General features: G+C 55.5%; 2 protein-coding genes across 2 annotated transcripts; both read left to right on the forward strand.

Moving 5' to 3' along the window:
* The first annotated feature begins 728 nt into the window (after nt 1-728).
* On the forward strand, nt 729-8,565 carry BIRC5 (baculoviral IAP repeat containing 5). The gene is made up of 4 exons (XM_036835340.1): nt 729-911; nt 1,155-1,264; nt 3,129-3,246; nt 6,332-8,565. Exons 1-4 carry the CDS (start codon nt 801-803, stop codon nt 6,419-6,421), a joined length of 429 nt encoding a protein of 142 aa, XP_036691235.1. The 5' UTR covers nt 729-800; the 3' UTR covers nt 6,422-8,565.
* Nucleotides 8,566-10,843: 2,278 nt separating this feature from the next.
* On the forward strand, nt 10,844-19,944 carry TMEM235 (transmembrane protein 235). Its single transcript, XM_036836592.1, is given in 14 exon segments — nt 10,844-10,848; nt 10,925-11,025; nt 11,900-11,984; nt 12,819-12,849; nt 13,311-13,458; nt 14,936-15,016; nt 15,623-15,712; nt 15,715-15,759; nt 18,453-18,515; nt 18,518-18,645; nt 18,647-18,744; nt 19,137-19,200; nt 19,517-19,643; nt 19,928-19,944. Coding segments are annotated over 14 exon segments (1,083 nt in total).
* The last annotated feature ends 258 nt before the right edge of the window (nt 19,945-20,202 follow it).

Consider the following 20,202-nt stretch of genomic DNA (forward strand, 5'->3'; position numbering starts at 1 on the left):
ATTATTCAGGCGGATTGTCCTGGGCTGTTCACTTCCTGGAGTCACATTCCAATCCCACCTCCCTGATAGGACACCCAGGTCTCCTGGCTGGAGGGCAGTGGACATTGTTTCCACACATTGCTTCACCTCTGTTGACCCCCACCCGCAAGTCTGTTTGGGGCAGGGACTTGGAAGGGATATCTAACTCCTGAGGAATTCTGGTGGAAAGGGAAGAACAAAGCTCCAAGTGTCAATTTCTGGACTTCCAGGAAGCTTCAGTGAAAAGACTTGATAAAAGAGACGAGTGAACAGCTCACTCCAGTGACGGTGCAGGTTTAGCTGTGTACTTCATCTATGTGACATCTTTCCCCTGGAGGATGCGTGGCCTCTAGATGGACGTGCCTCAGCACATGTTCCAACCCAGACGGCACAAGGGCTGGCTGGGGAAGCTGGCACTAGGAGGTTCCAGGAGTGCGGTACCCACAAAAACAATAAGAGTTTGCACGCTGAAAGGGCTTAATCCATTTGTGCTCGGCAGGTGCCACTCCTTGAAACTATCACGGGGACTTCGGCCCATTCTCCACTCCTCTTCCTACCACTGTTTGCAAGTAGCTGGGATGGGAGTAAGCGCGGGGCGGGGTTGGGTCGGTGCCTGGTGAGCAGAAGCAGAGACGTGCGGCGGGAGGACTACAACTCCCAGCACACCCCGCGCCGCCCAGCTTCCCATTTCCCAGAAGGCCGCGGGCGGCGCGTTCCCGACATGCCCCGCGGCGGCCGACAACCGCCGGATTTGAATCGCGGCACCGCTCGGCGGCGGCGGGATGAGTACCCCGTCGTTGCCCCCGGCCTGGCAGCTCTACCTCAAGGACCACCGCATCTCCACATTTAAGAACTGGCCCTTCTTGGAGGGCTGCGCCTGCACCCCGGAGCGAGTGAGTCCGCGCGGCCTCCGGGAGCCCCCAGGCCCGCCCCGCCCCCGACCCTGAGGCGACCCCTCCCGCGGGCCCCGGCCCCTCTGTGGGTCCCCGGGGCGACCCCTCCCGCGCTCTCCGGTCCCTCTGTGGGCTCCCGGGCCCCTGGGGCGACCCCTTCTGCGGGCTCTAGCCCCTCTGTGGCCTCCCGGATCTCGGGGGAACCCCTCCGCTCTGGGGCCTGAGCCGAGCTCTCCTTTGCAGATGGCCGCGGCCGGCTTCATCCACTGTCCCACTGAGAACGAGCCCGACTTGGCTCAGTGTTTCTTCTGCTTCAAGGAGTTGGAAGGCTGGGAGCCAGATGACGACCCTATGTAAGTCCCTCAGGCCAGCCTCGCTGGGCTTCCGGGGTTCCCCAGTTCCATCGGGACCGTTTGTTTTGAGTTGGGCTCCCCCCAAAACATCTGAATTTCGAAGTATTATTGAAGGACCTGTGGCTTTCCAACCTCGTTTGTGCCCTAAACAGCTGCTGTAAAGGATGAGTCTCTGCTGGCACCTTGGTGATGCTTTCAACCTAATCAAATCTGATTTGGCCGAATGTCCTTCTGGGCGGAGTGTTGAAGAAAGGCTCGTTCTTGTAGGTGCTTGATACCTTTCAGGTTAGACAGAATACTGGAGCAGATCCTGTTGTGACCTAGGGATATCCAGGTGCCTTTCTTGTTTCAGAGCTTTTAAATCTGAAGCTTTTTTATATATATATAAATTTATTTATTTGTTTTTGGCTGCGTTGGGTTTTCGTTGCTGCACACGGGCTTTCTCTAGTTGCATCAAGCGGTGGCTACTCTTTGTTGCGTTGTGCGGGCTTCTCATTGCGGTGGCTTCTCTTGTTGCGGAGCACGGGCTCTAGGCGCGCGGGCTTCCGTAGTTGTGGCACGCGGGCTCCCGTAGTTGTGGCACGCGGGCTCAGTAGTTGTGGCTCACGGGCTCTAGAGTGCAGGCTCAGTAGTTGTGGTGCACGGGCTTAGTTGCTCCGCGGCATGTGGGATCTTCCCAGACCAGGGCTCGAACCCGTGTCCCCTGCATTGGCAGGCGGATTCTTAACCACTGCGCCACCAGGGAATCCCTGAAGCTTTATTGAACTATAATTCATACAGCACAAAAACCACTCCTCAAAGTAGTACACTCAGTTTTGTTTTAGATTTTGTTCTTTAGGGCATCTAGTTTTCTTTTTTTTAATTGTGTGCATATATTCATACAGACAACAATATTCCCGTAATGTAATGCCACATTTTTCCCGCACCGTTTTTTCCCCTGTCAGAATCAATTGCTTCCACAGCTTGAATTTTTTTTTCCCCCTAGAGAATCACCAGAGTTGTTTCTCTTCTTGGCAAGAAGAGTGTTGCTGTTTTCCCTAATGTGTTTGCTCTTATGACCCAGTATTGACTGGGATGATATGGTGATCATACCAGGTATCACTGGAGAAATACTGGTTGTATTCTTGGGAGTGAATTTCCAAGTGCTATAATATTTTCAGATTATAGTTACTATTGGCTGTCCTTTTGGAATTTGTGTGGCTGGGTGTTCCTTCCAGCCTGTTCTGGTTTTTGTTTTGGTTTTTTTTTTGGCAGTGCCGCGCGGCTTGCGGGATCTTAGTTCCCCAACCAGGGGTTGAACCTGGGCCCTCAGCAGTGAAAGCGTGGAGTCCTAACCACTGGACCCCCAGGGAATTCCCCAGACTGTTCTCGTTATAGCTCTATCCGCTTGCAGGGATAATTCCGAGTGCACAGAATGATGGTATGAGGCAGAGGAATTCACTGGAGAAACTGGGTCAATGGTGCCCTTTTCCCAAACCAACAGATTATGTAATAATTCGAGTGAAATGAGACAACTGCAAATGGTTCCTGGAGGATTTTAAGGGCTTTGACATGTGATACCTTTGGATTTATACTCTGTAACACTTTTCCTACTAATTGCTTAAAGACTCCTGGTAGAATACATCAGCCACAGGATATGGGTGGGGCTGGGGGCAGTCCACGGAGCAAGAAGGTGCTGAGACAAGTTGTGTGGGGATGTGGGTCCTGGCCCTGGTTCCGTCCACTTCAGACTTCACACTCTGCTCCTGAAGCAGAGCAGTGTGTGTCTGTGAGGGGGGCAGGGGGGCTGGTGGTAACAAACTCTTGCTTTTCTCCCTTTACCTGACTTTTCTCTGTTGACATGCTCATGTGTTGCTTTTTCTAGAGAAGAACATAAAAAGCATTCATCTGGTTGTGCTTTCCTTTCTGTCAAGAAGCAGTTTGAAGAATTAACCCTCAGCGAATTTTTAAAACTGGATAAAGAAAGAGCCAAGAACAAAATTGTATGTATTACTGGGAATAAGAACCAAGAGCAAATCCTGTTCAGCATCTTTAGTACTAAACTCCCTAGCCCGTTACAAACACTGCATAGGCGCTTTTCCTCAGTAAGCACTTTCTAAGCCCTTCTGATGTGTGTGTGAGGATATAAAAGGATAGAAAAGCATCTGTCCTGGAGCGTGGCCTTGGGGTTGTGCAGAGAGAGAAACGTATCCCCTGAGTAGAGGTGTCCTCAGTGTGCAGTTACCTCTGGTGGTGGGACATGTGATGGCTAGGCTGGCATTTCTGCCTTTAGTGACAACTGAGATGGTAGCTCATTTATACGGGGTGTGTTCATGTGTTAGCAGTGGTGGGAACAGAGGGTTTGGGGACACAGAGTAGAGAGCATACTGGGAAAGGGGCATTATGTGTATTGGGAGAAAGAAGCACCAGTCCTACTGGACCTTGAAGGGATTTCTGCAGGCGAGCTTAGGCTCTTGCACAGGTGCACTGGGTTATTGGAAGAGTGAAACCGTGAGTCCACAAAGAGGCAGCTCCCAAGCAGCCTGGGCTGTAGAGAATTAAGGTTGCCAGAGAAAACCAGGACTCCCAGTTAAGTCTGAATTTCAGGTACACAAGGAGTAATTTTTTTAGTATATCTCACATTTTGTATGGCTGTTTACTAAAAAATTACTCATTTATATGATGTTCAGATTTAACTGAGCATCCTCTATCTTTTTGTGCTAAATCTGGCAGCTCTACAGAGAGTAAATATTCAGGTGTTTAATTTCTTTTTAGCAAAGCCCTGGACAGGGAGTCCAGATGTACCAGTTGTCTCTGCCACTCACAGACTTGGTGAGTTTAGGCCAGTCTTGGTCGTAGTTTCCTTGCTGTAAAATGGAGGATAGACTCCTGTGGTTTCTGAGGTCCTTTTCAGCTTGAAAATCGTATTCCTTTTTAGAGATCAATATAAATAATTCTGTCTAATATGGTACCTTTTAAATGCTAAGGACAAAATTGAAAATTTTTTAAGGAAGTGAGAAGAAATCAGTGGTCAGTAAAGCAGTGTATTCGATGGAGGTCTTGGGAACTGCAGTGCTGGAATTGGGAAGGGGGCTGGGGAGGGCCTTCGAGGTTAGGGGTCAGCTCATTTTCTGTGAAGTGCTACAGATGGTAAGTATTTAGCCTTCATGGGCCACAGAGTTTCTGTTAGAGATTATTATTTCTTTGTTTTTTTCTACAAGTGTTTAAAAATGTAAAAAGCATTCTTAGCCATTGGGTTAAGAACGGGCCATGGGCTGGATGGATGTGTCCCACAGGGCGTAGTTTGCCAGTCCTGTTCTAGGTGAAAGACCAGCTTTGTGTACTTCAGGAACAGTTGTGAGAAAGCTGTGAGAAGTCCCCCAGATTATTTTAAAATGTATATATTTGGGGGGACTTCCCTGGCGGTCCAGTGGTTAGGACTCCGTGCTTTCACTGCCGAGGGCGCAGGTTTGATCCCTGGTCGGGGAACTAAGATCCTGCAAGCCACGCGGCACAGCCGAAAAAAAGAAAGAAAAGAAAATCAAATAAAATTTAGAATTCAGTCCTTCAGTAGCACTAGCAGCATTTTATCTGCTCATTAGCGCCATGTGGCCAGTGACTACTTTACTGGACGGTGCAGACAATTGAACATTTTCATCACTGCAAAAAATTCTGTTGGGCAGGGCTGCTCTAGAGTGACACCCAATTGTGAGGTTTGTTGCAAATAATTTATCACCGATATAAAAATTCAGGTCCCCTTGTGTCCCTAGGCACATTTGCATGTGAATGGATGTGGACAGTAAGGTTTGGGGTCAGAGTGCAGGGGATGGGCATAACCAGAGGCCTGTCTGCTTCCCGCTAGAGCTCCTGGATGGCCCCTCTAGGGTACATCGCTCCTGGAGGTGGGATGGCATGTGGACCTCGACTGTACTGTGGGGTGGAAATAAGGTTGGGAGCTGATCTTTTAAACCATTTATTAAGTCAGTTATGGGATTGCAGCACACAGCTTTAAGGCAAACGTTTATCCAGGTGAGATAATTACGTGTTGCAGTTTACTAATACTGAAAACGAGGAACAAGTGTTGTTTGTCGTGATGCTGTGAATTTCTGAGACCCGGCATTTAATTGAGATGCTGCTGGTCAGTTCGACAGGACCGCTGGTCAGGCAGCCACCTGGGCCTGACGCTGGGCAGGTGCGCGGCTGAGGTAGAGCCGGGGCTCCGGGTCTGACCCTGGGGTGCACCACGTGCTGTCTGCTCCTGCTGCGGCATCGCTGCCGCCCTCTTTTGAAAAAAAGTTACCTCTATTGTTTTTCTTATTAGAAAACATTTAACCCAATAAAAGTCTATTGTTTGTTTTTTAATGTGGCAGAGAAATCAGAAGAGTGAAAATTAGGGAGGAGATTTCTGGATTTGCTGATGTGATTGTCATTTGTCCCCCTGGAGAGAGCACTTAGCAGAATGAAAGGTTGGAAGCCAGATTCAGAGAGCTGCTGCAGGTGGAAGGTTTCTCTGTTTGAGGACCGCGCTGATGCTTGACAACGTCTGTTTAAGTGAACAAGAGGAGGGGTCCGGACTTTCTGTGGGAGCTTCAGAAGCAACGGAGGGTAGTGGGGAAGAGCAGGGCTCTGCCACAGACTAGCTGGTAACCCTGAGCTGGATGCTACTCTGGACCTCGGTGTCCTCATCTGTGTCATGGGGATAAAGGTGGCGCCTACCTCATGGGGACATGGAACAGTGAGTGAGTTAGCGTGTGTGGAGCAGGTAGAATGGTGCTTGGTACAAGCAAAGCGGTCCATCAGTGTTTTCTATTATAATTATTGTGGGACAGCTCAAATGAGAGCTAGTTGAGGGGAATTCCCTAGCGGTCCAGTGGTTAGGACTCGGCGCTTTCACCGTTGGGGCCTGGGTTTGATCCCTGATCGGGGAACTAAGATCCCACAAGCTGAGGGGCACGGCCAAAAAAAAAAGAGAGAGAGAGAGAGAGAGAGGCAGATGACGTGAATGAGGATATTTACCCCATATAGCTGGGCATCTCTATTCGAGCATGCCTAGAGCTTCAGTTTCATTTGTCTATTCTTTATTTCCAGGCAAAGGAAACCAACAATAAGCAGAAAGAATTTGAAGAAACTGCAAAGAAAGTCCGCTGTGCCATTGAGCAGCTGGCTGCCTCGGAGTGACGCCACCCCCACCGTCACTGCCCCACAGGGACACACACACATCCTTTCCAAGGCACAGCCCTCAGCGTTACCAGCTTTCCTCTGGGGCCTCTTAACTGTGCCTTAGGAAAGGAGAACATCAGCATTTTGAAATTAGAATATTTACCTGTATTTTTGGGTTTTTTCTTGAAGGCGGTGCCAGGGGCTATTGCTGTTGTACAGCTGGTGCTAAGTACAGTGACGGATTCTCTCTTTTCTCTCTGGTAGTTTTTGCTTTATTGATTCCTGGACTTAGCAGGGTGAGGGGAGAAGTTCGTCCACGTGGGTAGAGCCCTTTTACAGTGACCTGTCTGGGCTTCACACTGACGACTGGCTGTCCAGCTGAGATGTGATGCGTGAACGCGATCATTGGTCCATTGTGACTGGACAAACAGGATTAAGGATGCCATTTTAAATTTCATTTGCGTAATAATCTCCATTTATTGTGTGCACTTCTCATGTTCCAGGTGCTCTGTATTATCTCACGTTGACGTCTGCAGGTCCTGTGACCATACCTTTTTACCCCATCAGGTCTGTGGTGTCTCAGCGGCTCCCTTCCTCCCAGGTGGATTGTACAGACCCATCCCTGCCACGCCTCTGAAAGTGCCCTGTGTGTGAGGCGTTCCTCGCCATCCCATCTTGTGATTTTCAGGTTTACAAGGGGGAGCTATGGGATTAGATCCCAGACTCTGCCTCTGGACTTGATCTGTGTAAGAGCCCTTTGCATGACTGTAGCATGAGCGGCTAGGGGGGTGGAGGGGATGCAGAAGGACTGATGTCTTGAGAGTAGAGCTGGCCTCTTGCTTTTGAGGTCAGCTGAAGATACTTCTTCACCTCCAGTGGCACATGGAAAGTTTGCAACATTTCTCTGTAGTAGACGAGGAGAAGGTTGTCCTTTGTGCCAGACAAGGAACTTTCCAGAAGCCTGGCTCACTGCTTCTTCCTCTTTAGTTAGCAGGGCACACAGAGGGGATTCTTCCTGGGAAGTTTTGCTGTGGACCAGCTGTCATCCATGGACACAGCAGGCAGGGGTGGGATGTAAAATCCAAGGAAGGAGTTCCTGTTCTTAATATTTCTAATACTCTTCAAATAGCTACTTCCCATTAATGATGTGGATTAGGCAGCTGATAATTCCGCTGTCTTTCTAATGTGAATCTTCCTAAAGGAATAAATTAATTTAAAAAGTGGATTGGAAAACCTCTTTGGGGGAAACTTCTTAAAAAAATAGATGAGTCATATATGTTGTTTGCAGTCTTGCAAGATTACAAATTCAGTGATATTTGAGTTTCAACACCAGCACGGAGTAAGCAGAGAGTTGGGGCAGTTGTAAAAAAGGCATGTGGGACACCCACTCCGGCCCTAACTGTGCCCTCTAACGGTGTGCTTGCCTTGTGGGCTTGGGACTGGCACCTGTTGAATTGGAGCTGCAGTTTCCTCACCAGTAATGTGGGGATCGTAGAACCTTGTTGCCTCAGCTGGCTTTTTTTATTTTAGCAACATGGTTTTCATTTGAGGAGGAGAGGAATTGAGACAAAGCCCTCAGCCCCTCCTAAGATTCTGCAGTGTTGTTTTCTTTTTTTTGTTTGAATTATTATTTCACAGAACAGGACAAACTACAATTAAAAGTAAGCACAGAGCCTTTCTTAGTCATTGGGGACACCAGTGTGAATTTTAGATGGATTTGGAGACAAGGTAAAGTAGCAGGAGCTATCTAGCAGAAACTGTCGTTATGAAACGGCTGCACAGTTAGCCAGCCCGAGTGAGCTGGAGGGCGCCCACTGGCTGCTCCTCCCCAGGACGACGCGGTGGCCTGAAGCCCTTCTAAGTGACCTGGCTCGGAGCTGTGGAGACTTGGTGGGCTGCTGCAGGCGGTCTGTCAGCCCTGAATGGCTGTGTCTCCATTGCTCCACGTCGGTGCCACATTCTCCACATCACCACCTCCGCACGGGTACCCTGCTCTCCTCCCCGAGGCCGGCTCACGCAGGGCTGAGGCCTGATGTTAAGATGGTAGATTTGATTTCATCCTCCTTCATGAAGCTAAGCTGCAGGGTGGATTGTTACTGTCCTATTGGAAACCTCTGGGGCTCATCTTGGTAGTGGCCGAAGAATAAAAACTATTTCATTTCAAACACTGCAGACCCTACTGAGTTTTTAAAATATTGTTGGCTTTTGGTGGTGGTGCCTTCTTAGCCTGCCAACTCATCCTTCCCGCCCCAGCGGTTGCGGGGGAGGGATGAGTCCTCGCAGAGAGACAGAGCCAGCCTTGGGCTCCTCTGCAAGAGCTGCTTGAACCCAGAACCATTTGTTTGTGTCATCTGGACTCATTCCATGTATAAACCGGCTGTGAAAAATGCACCTCAGTCTTAGGTTTTTCTGCCACATCTCAGTCAGAGAGTGAAATGAATTTTTCCCTCCAAGTTTGGAGAATATTGCAGAGGTTTTTGTTATGGAGAAAAAAGCACTCCAGCCTTTATATTCATCTCAGCTGCTTATTTTTGATATTTGTGCCAATCTGTAAATGGATACTTCACTTTAATAACTGGTCCTTACAAACTGGCTTTGTAGAGAAGCTGAGGAAATGTTTTTGCCCTCAGTTTCCTTTGCACAATGGGTATTGCTACAGTTCTCGGCTTTGTCGGGCTGTGCTGTGGAGCAAGGCTAAGCTGGGGCTGACCCCTCAGACCGTCTTACACATTTCCCCTTCTAGAAACTTCTGTTCTGAAAACCATATTTATTGCTGGACCTTAATGGCTGCCAGCATCGGGAAGTTTACTAGACATGTATTAATGAAGTCTAAGACCCTTGCTAAGGGCAACAGCCTCAGCCTTCTCTCGAATATGTGTCTGCCTCTCAGGTTCTCCAAGTCGGTGGGAGTCTGGAAGGGTTGTAACTGGCGGTTAAGGGTGTCAGGTGTGACAAGGGCAGAGCCTGTGGGCAGCCTGGGGACTGGGGATCTTCCGTCCTCAGCGCTGGGCAAGATGGAGCACCAGCCAGCCATCGCCTGCAGGTTGACACCCCCTTGGGATGCTGACCGTTCTTTGCAGGTTGTACTCACTTAAGAAGAAATAACAATTGCCAGTAAAGTCTAATGTGATCTTACCTGCATTTTTTAGATGCAGAAATGGAGATTTGTAAAGAGGTGAAATAGCTTGTCCAAGATCATACAACTAGTAAGCATTCAGGTTGGGATTTGAATCCAGGCTGTCTATCCCCAGAGCAGGGCCCTCACTGTCTAATGACAGTGCCCAGCCTTGAGGGGGTGCAGCGGGGGATGGCTGTTGGCAACGGCCTGACCCCAGGGGGCTAGTGCTATAAACCGTCCCCATTCCATTTTTCAGACAGCTTTGTCACAAAGGCCCTCACATAAACTGACACCTGCCTCCTGAGGCTTCCATTGATCCTCACTGCACAAGTTTTAACTTTTTATTTTGAACTAAGGTTCACAGGAAGTCGTAAAGCTAGAACAGGGTTTCTGTGTACTCTTCGCCCAACCTCTCCTGTCATAACTACAGTACAGCGTCTGGAGTCGCTTCCAGCATCTAAGGTCTGAGCTGAGAGGAGGTGAGCGGTACAGCCCAGCGAGCTCTGAGCCAGGCTTACCGTCGGCGGGGAGTTCCTGTCTCGCCCTGGGTGAATCTAGCTCTTGAAGCAAAGAGCCAACTGAGCTGTAGGTTTTCTGTCCACTGGCCCAGCCTACAGCATTTGAGCCGGTTTTCAGCCGGCTGGGACCAAACTGGGGCCTAGGTTTCTGTGGCAGTTCTCCACCTGATCTCCAAGGTGGTGACGTCTGTCCATCTGTTCGCTCAGGCACTTGAGCACCTGTTGTTCACCGGGCGCTGCGTCCAGGGCTGGAAGCCTCCTGCGGTGAGCTCACGGGTTCCCTGCCCTCTGAATGGTGGGAAGATACAGGCCACCTAGTAGCCATATGAGTGTGCCCGTGGGAGCACCGAGAAGATGGCAAGGAACTCGCAGAGCATTCTGCTTGTCTAGGAACGAGGAGGAGGCTGCCAGATGGACGAGGAAGGGAAAGATGCGCCAGGCAGAGGGAACGGGAGTGTCCATTCTGGGGACAGCAGGTGCGTTCTGTGATGAGGGGGAGGGGTGGCTTGCTCCCGTTTCCCTCTTAGCAAAGCCTATCAAGGCGGCCACGACGAGCCCTTCATAGGCCTGAGTCCTGGGGGATAAGCGTGACCAGCCATGCGGCTGCCGCCCTGCACATCAGTGCTTCCCACCTGTGACCCCAATCATTTGAGAACCCTTTAGAGGGGCTGGTTTTGACTCGAACAGTGTCTTGAAGAGTCTACCAGGATGAATTGGCTTCATAATGCACCCTGAGTGAAGGAATTGACCTGTCGGGAAGGGTGATTTAGGAAGGTTCATTTTCTGTTGGAGGATGTTTGCCGAATGCGGTGAGATTAGTTGTAGTATAGCTGGGGCTGAGCTGCTCTCACAGTAACTTCGCCAGTGGTTTCGGCTGTTTCCCAGTCCTGCGTTGGAGGCCATTTATGGCATCATCGGCCTGGAGCAGGAAGCCTGTCACTGGACTCAGGCATCCTGTTCTTTCAGCTTCTGCGAGTTAGTTCAATGTAAGTTTAAAGGAAAGAGGCTTGGCTGCAGCCCTGTTTTGTCACATGTAATTGGGATTTCTTCTATCAAAGATCACTCCTGCCCCTGATTTTGGTGGTAGTGGTCTGATGCTGGCTTTGAAGAGGTCCCGACAGCCTGGTGACAGGCTTGGTGCTCACAAGTTCTGGATTGCAAATTGATGAAAGGAGGATGAATAATGAAAAATAACAGGTCATTCTAAGCGGTACCTTTTCACTGGGCTACGGTATAATTTGGATCCATCTCAAGAGAAGTAGATTGGCAGAATTCATCCAAGTAGCCTCTCAAGGACCAGTACCCACTGTCTGGGGACAATCGAGTCAGTGGCTCTGACTTACACATCTGGGGTTTAAAACCCTGAACCAGGGCTTTAAAGCAATAGGGAGTAGACTGCCCACCTGGCCATCTGCACTGCAGCATGAGCGGGTACATGTCTGTTCCTGTACAGAGACGTGGGCTCTGCAGGCACAGTGGCCTCAAACAGCACCTGTCGCTGGCCCTGGCAGCTGAATCCTGCTCTGCTTAAGTTTTATGGGGTGCAAAGGAGACCCTTTCAGACAAGCTCAGGCGGAGAGGCAGGGGCGCTGGGGGGAAGCGTGTGGAGCGTGCAGGCACAGGGTTCCTCTACTTCTCCCTAAACACAGTCACGATCGTAGCTTAAACACACGGAAGCAGTGTCCACCTCTGTCGTGTTGTGAGGTGTGTGTTAGGGGCATTACCTGCTTTTCCAGCTCCACCCCACTCTCCCCTCCTCCCCAGTCCCACCACCACCCGCCGCCGTGCTTTTGTAGATGGCTTCTGCCCCCTGAGCACCCGCTTTTCTCTGTCTGCCTGCTGGATTCTTTCGCCTTCCAGGCCCACTACCCCCTGAGAGTGGAGGGCCCCTGGCTGGCACCCAGCTTCCAGAGCAGGGGCTGGGGGAGGGCTGTCAGGAAGGAGGGTACCGAGACCGCCACAGCTAGGGTCACTCCCACCCCAACCCCGCCGCGTGCCCCAAGCCTGTCTTGGGTGTGGCGTGAGGACGACGCGTGGCCTGCATGATACCACATGATTCCATGCCTCTCTGTCTGAATGGAAGTATGGTTTCAATAACTTTGCTAGGACCGCTTTTACTTCCTGATTATATTCCTCAAACCTAGAAGAGCCTGGTAGAGAAAAGGGGGCTGAGAAAACCAAATACTTGGAAACGAGAGCCCTGGGATGACCCTAAGTCGAGAAGCTGCTCATCTGAGAAGGATCACCCTCAGGGAGGCCTCTGACCCCCATCTCTGCCCTGCATCAGGGGAGGGGGACAACGTGGACAGTCCAGGGACCTGGAGACGAGGCCCTCCCGTCTCCCAAGATGGAACCCCAGAGAGCCTCACCGTGACAGCCGCGGCCTGTCCGTCCCACACATGTCATGGGCCTGCTTCTGGTGGGGGCCCCTCTGCTTGCCACCCCACTAGCTCCTGACACCTGTCCTAGGAGAAGCTTCGTTTATGTTTGTGTGTGAGTGACGGACAGGCAGAGGCCGGCCTTGCCTCACTCGGCATTTGTAATTGGAGCTAAAAGGAAGCAAGACTCCTTCCTTCTGTAGCCCCTCAGCAGCCCATCCAGTTCATCAGATCCCTCAGCTGGTTGGTCCTGGAGACTGATTAAGACCAGGACGCAGGGCCAACCAGCAGCCAAGTGCCCCAGTGTGTGTGTGCGGGGTGGCGGGGGGCTGCCTCCCACCATTCAGGCCGCCTGCTGAGCCCCCTCCCGGGCCATTTCAGGCCCCACCCTCCCTCCTCAGCCTGGCCATCTGGGCGCTGAAGAACCGGAGGGTCAGAGAAATTAAGATATTTGCCCAGGGACCCACAGCCAGCAGCCAGCTCGCTGGGGATGCTGGCATTTGAACACAGCTCAGGGGCGAGCTCGGTGGGCTATCACGGCGATCACCGACAGGCAGGCGGGAGTTCCCAGCGAACTGGAGGGGCACCTCACCCAGAAGAGCCTCGGGAGTGCCCGCCTGCCGCTGGCTCCCCACACCCCGCTCCCTGCTCCCAGCGCCCCTCCCCGGCCCTGCTCACCAAGGGCCCCCCCATCCCTTCTCCCTGGCCCTATGCCCCCAGGTTCCAGAACCCCCTCTCCCCCCACTTTCGGCTCTCTGCACTCCCTAAGTCCTGGCTTCCCGTGCTCCGCAGCTCCCCCCACCCCCCAGCCCCCAGCTCCCCCTCACCTCCTGGCTCCCTCTTCTCCCCCATACCCGGCTCCCCTCCCTGTCCCTGCACCCCCGACCCGCAAGGCCCGGCTGGGCGTGCTGCTCAGCTTTGCGCTGCTGGCGGCCGCCGTGGCCAGCGACTACTGGTACCTCCTGCAGGTGGCGGACGCCGGCAACCACAGCGGCCACGGGCAGCTCTCCTCCCACTCGCGGCTCTGGCGCATCTGCGAAGGTACCGGCTGCCCCTCCCCCGCGTGGCCCCTTCCCCTCAGACCCAGGGGCCACACCCCCTCCTCCCAGAGCAGCGCTGTGAGGCCCCCCCCACCCCCGGTCCCCTGCCTGTCTGCCCACAAGGGGGTCTCTCGGGCACCCCTTCCCCCCAACTGTCTTGGTGACAGTCTGGCCGGAGGAGGAAGGGACTCTGGCTCAGGGCCCAGCCAAGGGTGGGAAGTGAAAAGGGGGACACTGGGTGGCCCCATAAGGACCCCAAGAGCCTTCCAGAGCAGGAGCCCTTGACAGTCCCTTGGCCTCACCCTTTGGGGGCCTGTCTTGCGTTAGAAGTGATGGCACATCACTTGGTAGATGGCAGGACACCGCTGGGTGACCTGGGACCTTGTCCCTCAACCTCCAAGTTCTGATCTGTCAGATGGGGAGAAAATAATGCCTCTCGGGATGCAGGGCTCGGAGTGGGAGGAATGAGGGAGGGGCGACACGGGCAGGCCCGGCACCCAGGGGTGCTCAGCTGCTGTTCTTGTCACTCGTCTGCAGGGGCCCTGGGGTTGAGCTGGGAGCCAGTGTGCGGGAGGGAGGCCCAGGCGTGGGGAGCTGGGGCCCTGGCAAGGCCACGGTTCCTCATCCCAGTGACTGGGAGTTGTTTCTTTATTACCGTCCAGGGCTCGGCCTGGTCACCCCGTTAGCCCCGGTCCCTGTCAGGCACAGCCAGGGCTGTGGCGCAGGGCCCCTGTTCCCATACCCCCGATGGCCTGACACACGGGGCGGAAAACCGGAGCGCCGCGTGGCTTCAGACCTGAGCAGGAGCGGGGAGGGCTTTCCTCGGCGAGGGGTGGGGGAGGCAGCGGGCTTCCACACGCTCCCCAGCTGCGGGCGTCACCAAGCTGGGGCCAGCCTGGGGGGCTTCCCCTGCACAGGACGTGCACACGGTGGCAGGGCTGTGCGTGAGCATGAGTGAATGCGTGTGCACGTGTACGTGAGCAAGGTCAGTGTGTGCGCGTGTGTGACACAGTGCCTTCCTCGGAGCTGCCGGGGAGGAAGGACAGCGCAGTTTATTCAACCACCCCACAGGCAGCCTAAGGCTCCAAGGCTCTCCCGACTTGCGTGTGTGTGCACGCGTGTGTGCCCATGTGTGCGAGAGTCAGAGAGCACCTTTCTCGTGCAGGCAAAGCCTGGCTTCCACGTGTGAGCAGGCCCAAGGGAGGCCTGAGGGCAGCCTCTCTGCAGTGTTTGAAACTTTTCGACAGGCATCCACGTAGGTCTTATTTGTACATTAGATAAACAAACAAAAGGTCTTGAGCCGTCCAAACCCATTTGGGGCCCCAACTCCAAGTGGCAGGAGAGAACCTGATGGGGCCCTGTGGCCACGTCTCGGGGCCCTCGGCTCTGGTCGGGGGTGAGAACCTGCAGGCCACCTATCTCTGAGAAGTACAGGGTGGGTCCAGCCCACCAGGCTTTGCGTTCTTTCTGCTTTTTAGGGCAGAACAGCTGCATCCCCCTGATTGACCCCTTTGCCAGCGAGAGCCTGGGTGCCTCCACCTTGGTGCAGCGCCTCATCTGTGAGTGCTGGGGAGGGAATCATCCCCCATCCTTCCTTAATCTCCAGGCAAGGCTCAGAACCCCCTCATCCTAGAGCCACAGAACTGCTTCCAGCTGGACCCTGTGTTGCCCAGAGGACATTGCCATATGTATCTGAAAACCCCCCATGACTGGCCTCAGCCCCCATGCTCTGCTATTGGCTTGTGACCACAGGCGCCCGACCCCCAGCCTGTCCTGCCCTCCCTATGCCCCTTCTTGACTCTCCGTTATGTTTCCAAATGGGTCTACCCGGTGGGCATCTCCCACCTGGTGAGTTGGGGGCACGTCTCTGCTGCCCCAGAGAAGCCTGGGAGGTTGGGGAGGGTACTGGGAAGCCTCCCTCACCCTGGGCCTCAGGAAGGCTGTGCCAGGACAAGGGGTGGCCCCTGGGAGGGTCAGGTGGTTACCGTGGAGACATCAGAGGGAATCGGATGGTCCAGCTCCTCCTCCGGCCGGGGCCAAGACAGTCCCGAGCATCCTACGAAGGAGGACCTCCAGGCAGACAAGGCTCTGAAGTACTCAGCTGGGCTTTCCTTGGGGGGCCGGCCCGGGTCCCCTCCTGCTCCCTGACCCCCCTCTCCTGGCAGCGCTGCACCGAGCCCTCGTGGTGGTCCTGCCCCTGAGCCTTGTCCTCATCGTGTGCGGCCGGATCTGTGGCCTTCTCAGCTCCCTGGCCCAAGCATGCCTCTGCTGCTCTGCACGGGCTGCCGCTTCTTGTTGGGGGGTGAGTCTGGGGGCTGTGAGGGCCGCAGCTCCTGGCAGTGGGGTGCTGCTTCTCCTGCTGCCCCATCCCCTACGCCCCCACCCCCGCTGCTCTGAGCCTGGGCCCACCCTGGCCGTTGAGCTGCAGCAGGCGGGGGCGCCCTGGGTGGCACTGGGGCCTCTGTAGGGGCAGGGATGCTGATTGTGAGCCCAGAGCCAGGGACTGGGGCCGAGGAGCCCCAGGGTTGAGCTTCCAGGCGCAGGAGGAACGAGGATCTCCGAGGGGTCCCAGGAACTGCCCCGCTGGACCCGCACGAGGGGTGGGGGACCAACCCGCACCTGTTCCCTCACCTTCCCAGATCACCCTGGTGAGGGGGCAATGCAGGCAGGGAGATTGGCATAGGCCAGACAGGCTGAGACGGGACCTTGGAGTCCTTGGCAGTGACCCCAGGCCAGGCCCGGACTGCACCTAGTAACAGTGCATGAGCTGGCGTACATCTAGCCCACAGGCTCTGGGCCGAGCCCTCCCTCAGGGACACAGCGTCGCAGGCGCTCGGGCCGCATCTTCCTGCTGAGACGTCCGAGGATTCCCCGAGCTCGGCAGGAAGCTTGTCCTGGAGTCCTCTTCACTGCCTTTTGGTGCTGTCTGCCCCAGCCAGCCACCCACCCGCTGTCCCCAGCTGCCCAAGGCTGGCTGTCGTTGACCGTGGGTTGGAGGCTCCTCAGGGTCAGTCCTCAGTGACCCCTCCCATTCCAGGGCCAGCCCTGAGCCGAGTCTGGTGTCCTGGGCCAGCTCCACTGTCAGGGCTGTGGCACGAGGACCAGAACACACCGGCCTGGGGCTCCCTCCTGGGCAGGCCTGCATCCTCCCCAGGGGCTGCTGGGCCCTTGGGGAGGCCTTGGTCAGGAGGGAGTAGGTGCCAGTTGCCAGGGGGACCAGCAGCCTGGGTGTTTGGTTTAGAGAATGAGAGCAGGAGGAATTTGTATCGAAGGGGTATTGTGCTTGGAGCCAAGGCACTGGCCAGTGGGCGGAGGGAGCGTCTGGAGGCAGCTGCCAGGGGGCGCTCCGCTGGCCCCGAGGGAGGGCCGGCAGCGGGCCTGGTTCCAGGCACGCCCTGTCTGCTCCACTGCTCAGAGGCCAGACTGGCTGCGCCTCTGCTTTCCTTGCACGGCGGGTACCCGGTGGAAATGGATCATCTGGCATCACTGTCAGGGGCCTGCACAGGTGGCCCGGGTGAGGCCGGTGCTGGCAGATGCACCAGCTCTGGGGGCTCCGAGACAGGAATGTCACACCAAGGGGACCTGTGTGAGCCCAGATCACCCCCAGCACCCGCCCCATCACCATCATCACTGCAAGAAGAGGGAGAGAGACAGAGAGCTCCAGGATGACACTGGCTGGGTCCTGAGCTAGGGGGTCGGGGGCGGACAGGGCCTGGGGTGATGAGTTCCACAGCCATCACCCAGGGCTCTGTCCCTTCTCTGGGTCCCAGTGAGATCCAGACCTGGCCCTGAAGGTCAGCTCTGGTCAGTCTCTTGCTGTGGCTGGGCAGTGTCCAGAGGGAGCACCGTACATTCCCTGCAGCTGGCACCAAGGGCAGGCCCTGACGTCAGCCTGCAGCTATGGGACAGGGACTGACTCTCTGGGCTGGTCCCTCTGAGCCTGGGGGGACAGGCAGATGTCCCAGTGCCCAGCTCGTTGCTTGCCCCTGACCCTTCAGGGTCACCAGGCACTATGTGCAAAGCCAGTCTTCTTCCTTTGACTGTGCAGAGATGCAGGGTCGGAGGAGGAGGGCATCCTCGTCTGGTGAAGGACAGGGGTTATAACAGGAGTTACAGGAAGGGGCTGAAACTCAGACCTGGGGAGGGGAGAGGGCCTCTGGAAAGAGGTACACTGAGCTAGGGCCAGGAGGGGAGGCTGGGGCCCAGTAAAGTGGGGAGGGGGAGCTGTAAGGAACAGGGGACGGAAGTGCAGGTCAGGGGCCTGGCTCAGGATGCCCGATCAGAGCTCCAGAGCTCCCCCCACCCTTCCCGGCTGCCAGTACAGGTCACTGGCCGTGTGTGTGTGTGTGTGTGTGTGTGTGTGTGTGTGTGTGTGTGTTGGGAACTCCAGGGGGTATGGGGGGGTGCTGTATATGTGGAAGCAGTTATGTGAGTAGGGACCATGTATTGGGGGTGTAGGTTGTGCTGTTTGCAAGGCGGTTTTTTTTTTTTTTTGGCTGCATTGTTGTTGTTTTATTTTAATTAATTAATTAATTAATTTTTGGCTGTGTTGGGTCTTCGTTTCTGTGAGAGGGCTTTCTCTAGTTGTGGCGAGCGGGGGCCACTCTTCATCGCGGTGCGCGGGCCTCTCACTATCGCGGCCTCTCTTGTTGCGGAGCACAGGCTCCAGACGCGCAGGCTCAGTAATTGTGGCTCACGGGCCGAGTTGCTCCGCGGCATGTGGGATCTTCCCAGACCAGGGCTCGAACCCGTGTCCCCTGCATTGGCAGGCAGATTCTCAACCACTGCGCCACCAGGGAAGCCCTGCAAGGCGGTTTTGTGGAGTGAGGTCCTGAGGTTTGAGGACTGAATCGGAGCCTCCATTTTCCCCAAAGGCCAGTGGGCAGAAGCTTCCGAGGCTGTGTCTGCACACCCACCTTGGCCAGGGGCCCAGGCAGGGCAGGCGCCCCCAGCAGGCAGACGTGCTGAGTGGTCACTCTGCACCCCGTCCCCCAGGCGCCCTGACCCTGGCAGGGGTCAGCACCTACATCAGCTACTCACACCTGGCCTTTGCTGGGACAGCCCCCGGCACATGCAGGACATCCGCATCAGCTTTGGCTGGTCTGCGGCGCTGGCCCGGGGCTCCTGTCCCTCAGCGGCACTCAGCGGCATCCTCCTGCTCACGGCGCCCGCGCCCTCAGCCTGAGCCGGCAGCCGGGCGCCCCCCACTCTGTGGTCATCTGAGTCCCAGGCAGGCAGGTCATGGGAGAGGGGCTCGGTTTCCCTGTGCATCTCCTGAGATTGGGTGGTCAGAGCCCGGCCCTGAGAGGCCCCGGGAAGGAGGCTGGGAGCTCGGTTCTGAAGGCCTGGCTGGAGTCCTGGCCGGGAGGGGGGGCCTTGGGGCGAGCAGGGGGCTGGGAGCAGAGCAAGAGAATCCAGACTTCTCTTGCTTGATGTTTGGGGGGCTCCTCTGCTCTGTTGTTCCTTTAGGGCCTAAGTGGTTTAGCCTCCTCTTAGAGGTGAGAAAGGTTGAGTCCCAGAAAGAAGCAGCAGCAAAGGGCCGAGGGCCGGCTTGTGGTGGTCGCGTGAGGGTGCTGCAGGCTCCTGGGTGGTCAGCGGGTCTCCTGGCCTCTTGAGGCCGTGGCCTGCGCTCGCCCCTCCCTATCAGTCCTGGTGTGCCACAGCTGCCCCCATTCCTAGGGACCTGAGTCAGGCGGAAAAGCTGCCCCGGTCCTCAGGAGGGGGCAGTTCGAGAGAGAAGCAGGTATCCGGCAGACACCCGCCGTGCCAGGCGCCGTGCTGAGTGCTGCCCGCTCGTCTGCTCTGCTCGTCCAGTCTCCCAATCACCCTTCACAGCAGTTACCACTCACCCACTTTACAGAAGGGAGACGTAGGCCCAGATCACCCCAGAGCAGATGGCAGGGCCTGTGCCCACGCAGGCCTCTCTTCCGCCCTCTCCCCGCTCCCCCCCAGGGCAGGCGTTGCCGGGTAGGAGACTGAGCGCTGGGGGGCCCCTTGGATTTGCAGGTGCAGGGGGAGCTGAGGGGACTGGACAGGCCTTTGTTCCCCCTTGTTTTCAGGCCTCTGTCCCTGTCCCGGTGCCGCTACTCCTGCTGAGGGGCCGGCGCTCCAGGACCCCATCCTTGTCTGCAGCGCCCTGGGGGATGTCTGTGATTGCCAGGGCCGTGTGGGCCCCTCAACAAGCAGGTGTGGAAGTCCTGTGGGGCGGGGGAGCCATGCCAGGGTGGAGAGGGAGGGGCTTCTCAGCCAGGAGGGGCGGGGGCCACCCAGGGTGGCAGAGGCCAGAGCCTGGAGCTTTGACTGCAGGCTTATTGAATGGAGGCAGACCCAGGCCTGGGGCTCCTCCGAGGGCCAGACAGACAGGAAGGTGGTCGGCCAGCCCACGCCCAGTCATCGTGGTCTAGGGAGGCTGGGGCTCCTCTCCTCCCATGCTGGGCAGTACCTGAAGCCCTCCTTGCCTTTTGTTTCAGGTTCAGGGCCCTCCTGAGTCTGGGGTGCGTGCTGGGGCGTCCATAGCGGCCTCTCTTGTGCCTCGGTCTTCCCCCTCCCCCAGTCTCCCTTTATTGCTTGGGAAGTTACAGGAAGCTCTGGGGGCATCAAGGGAGTCCCACTGAGGGGCAAAGAGCTTGGGGGTTAAGTGGGGGCCTCCCTTCCTACTGGTGTTTAAGCATTTAACACTGTGCCAATTTGTCCTTAAATAAATCAGCTCGTTCTGTGTGCAGTTAGACCTTTACTCTCTTAAAAC

This window comes from Balaenoptera musculus, chromosome 20, assembly GCF_009873245.2.
Source record: "Balaenoptera musculus isolate JJ_BM4_2016_0621 chromosome 20, mBalMus1.pri.v3, whole genome shotgun sequence".
Lineage (NCBI taxonomy): Eukaryota > Metazoa > Chordata > Mammalia > Artiodactyla > Balaenopteridae > Balaenoptera > Balaenoptera musculus.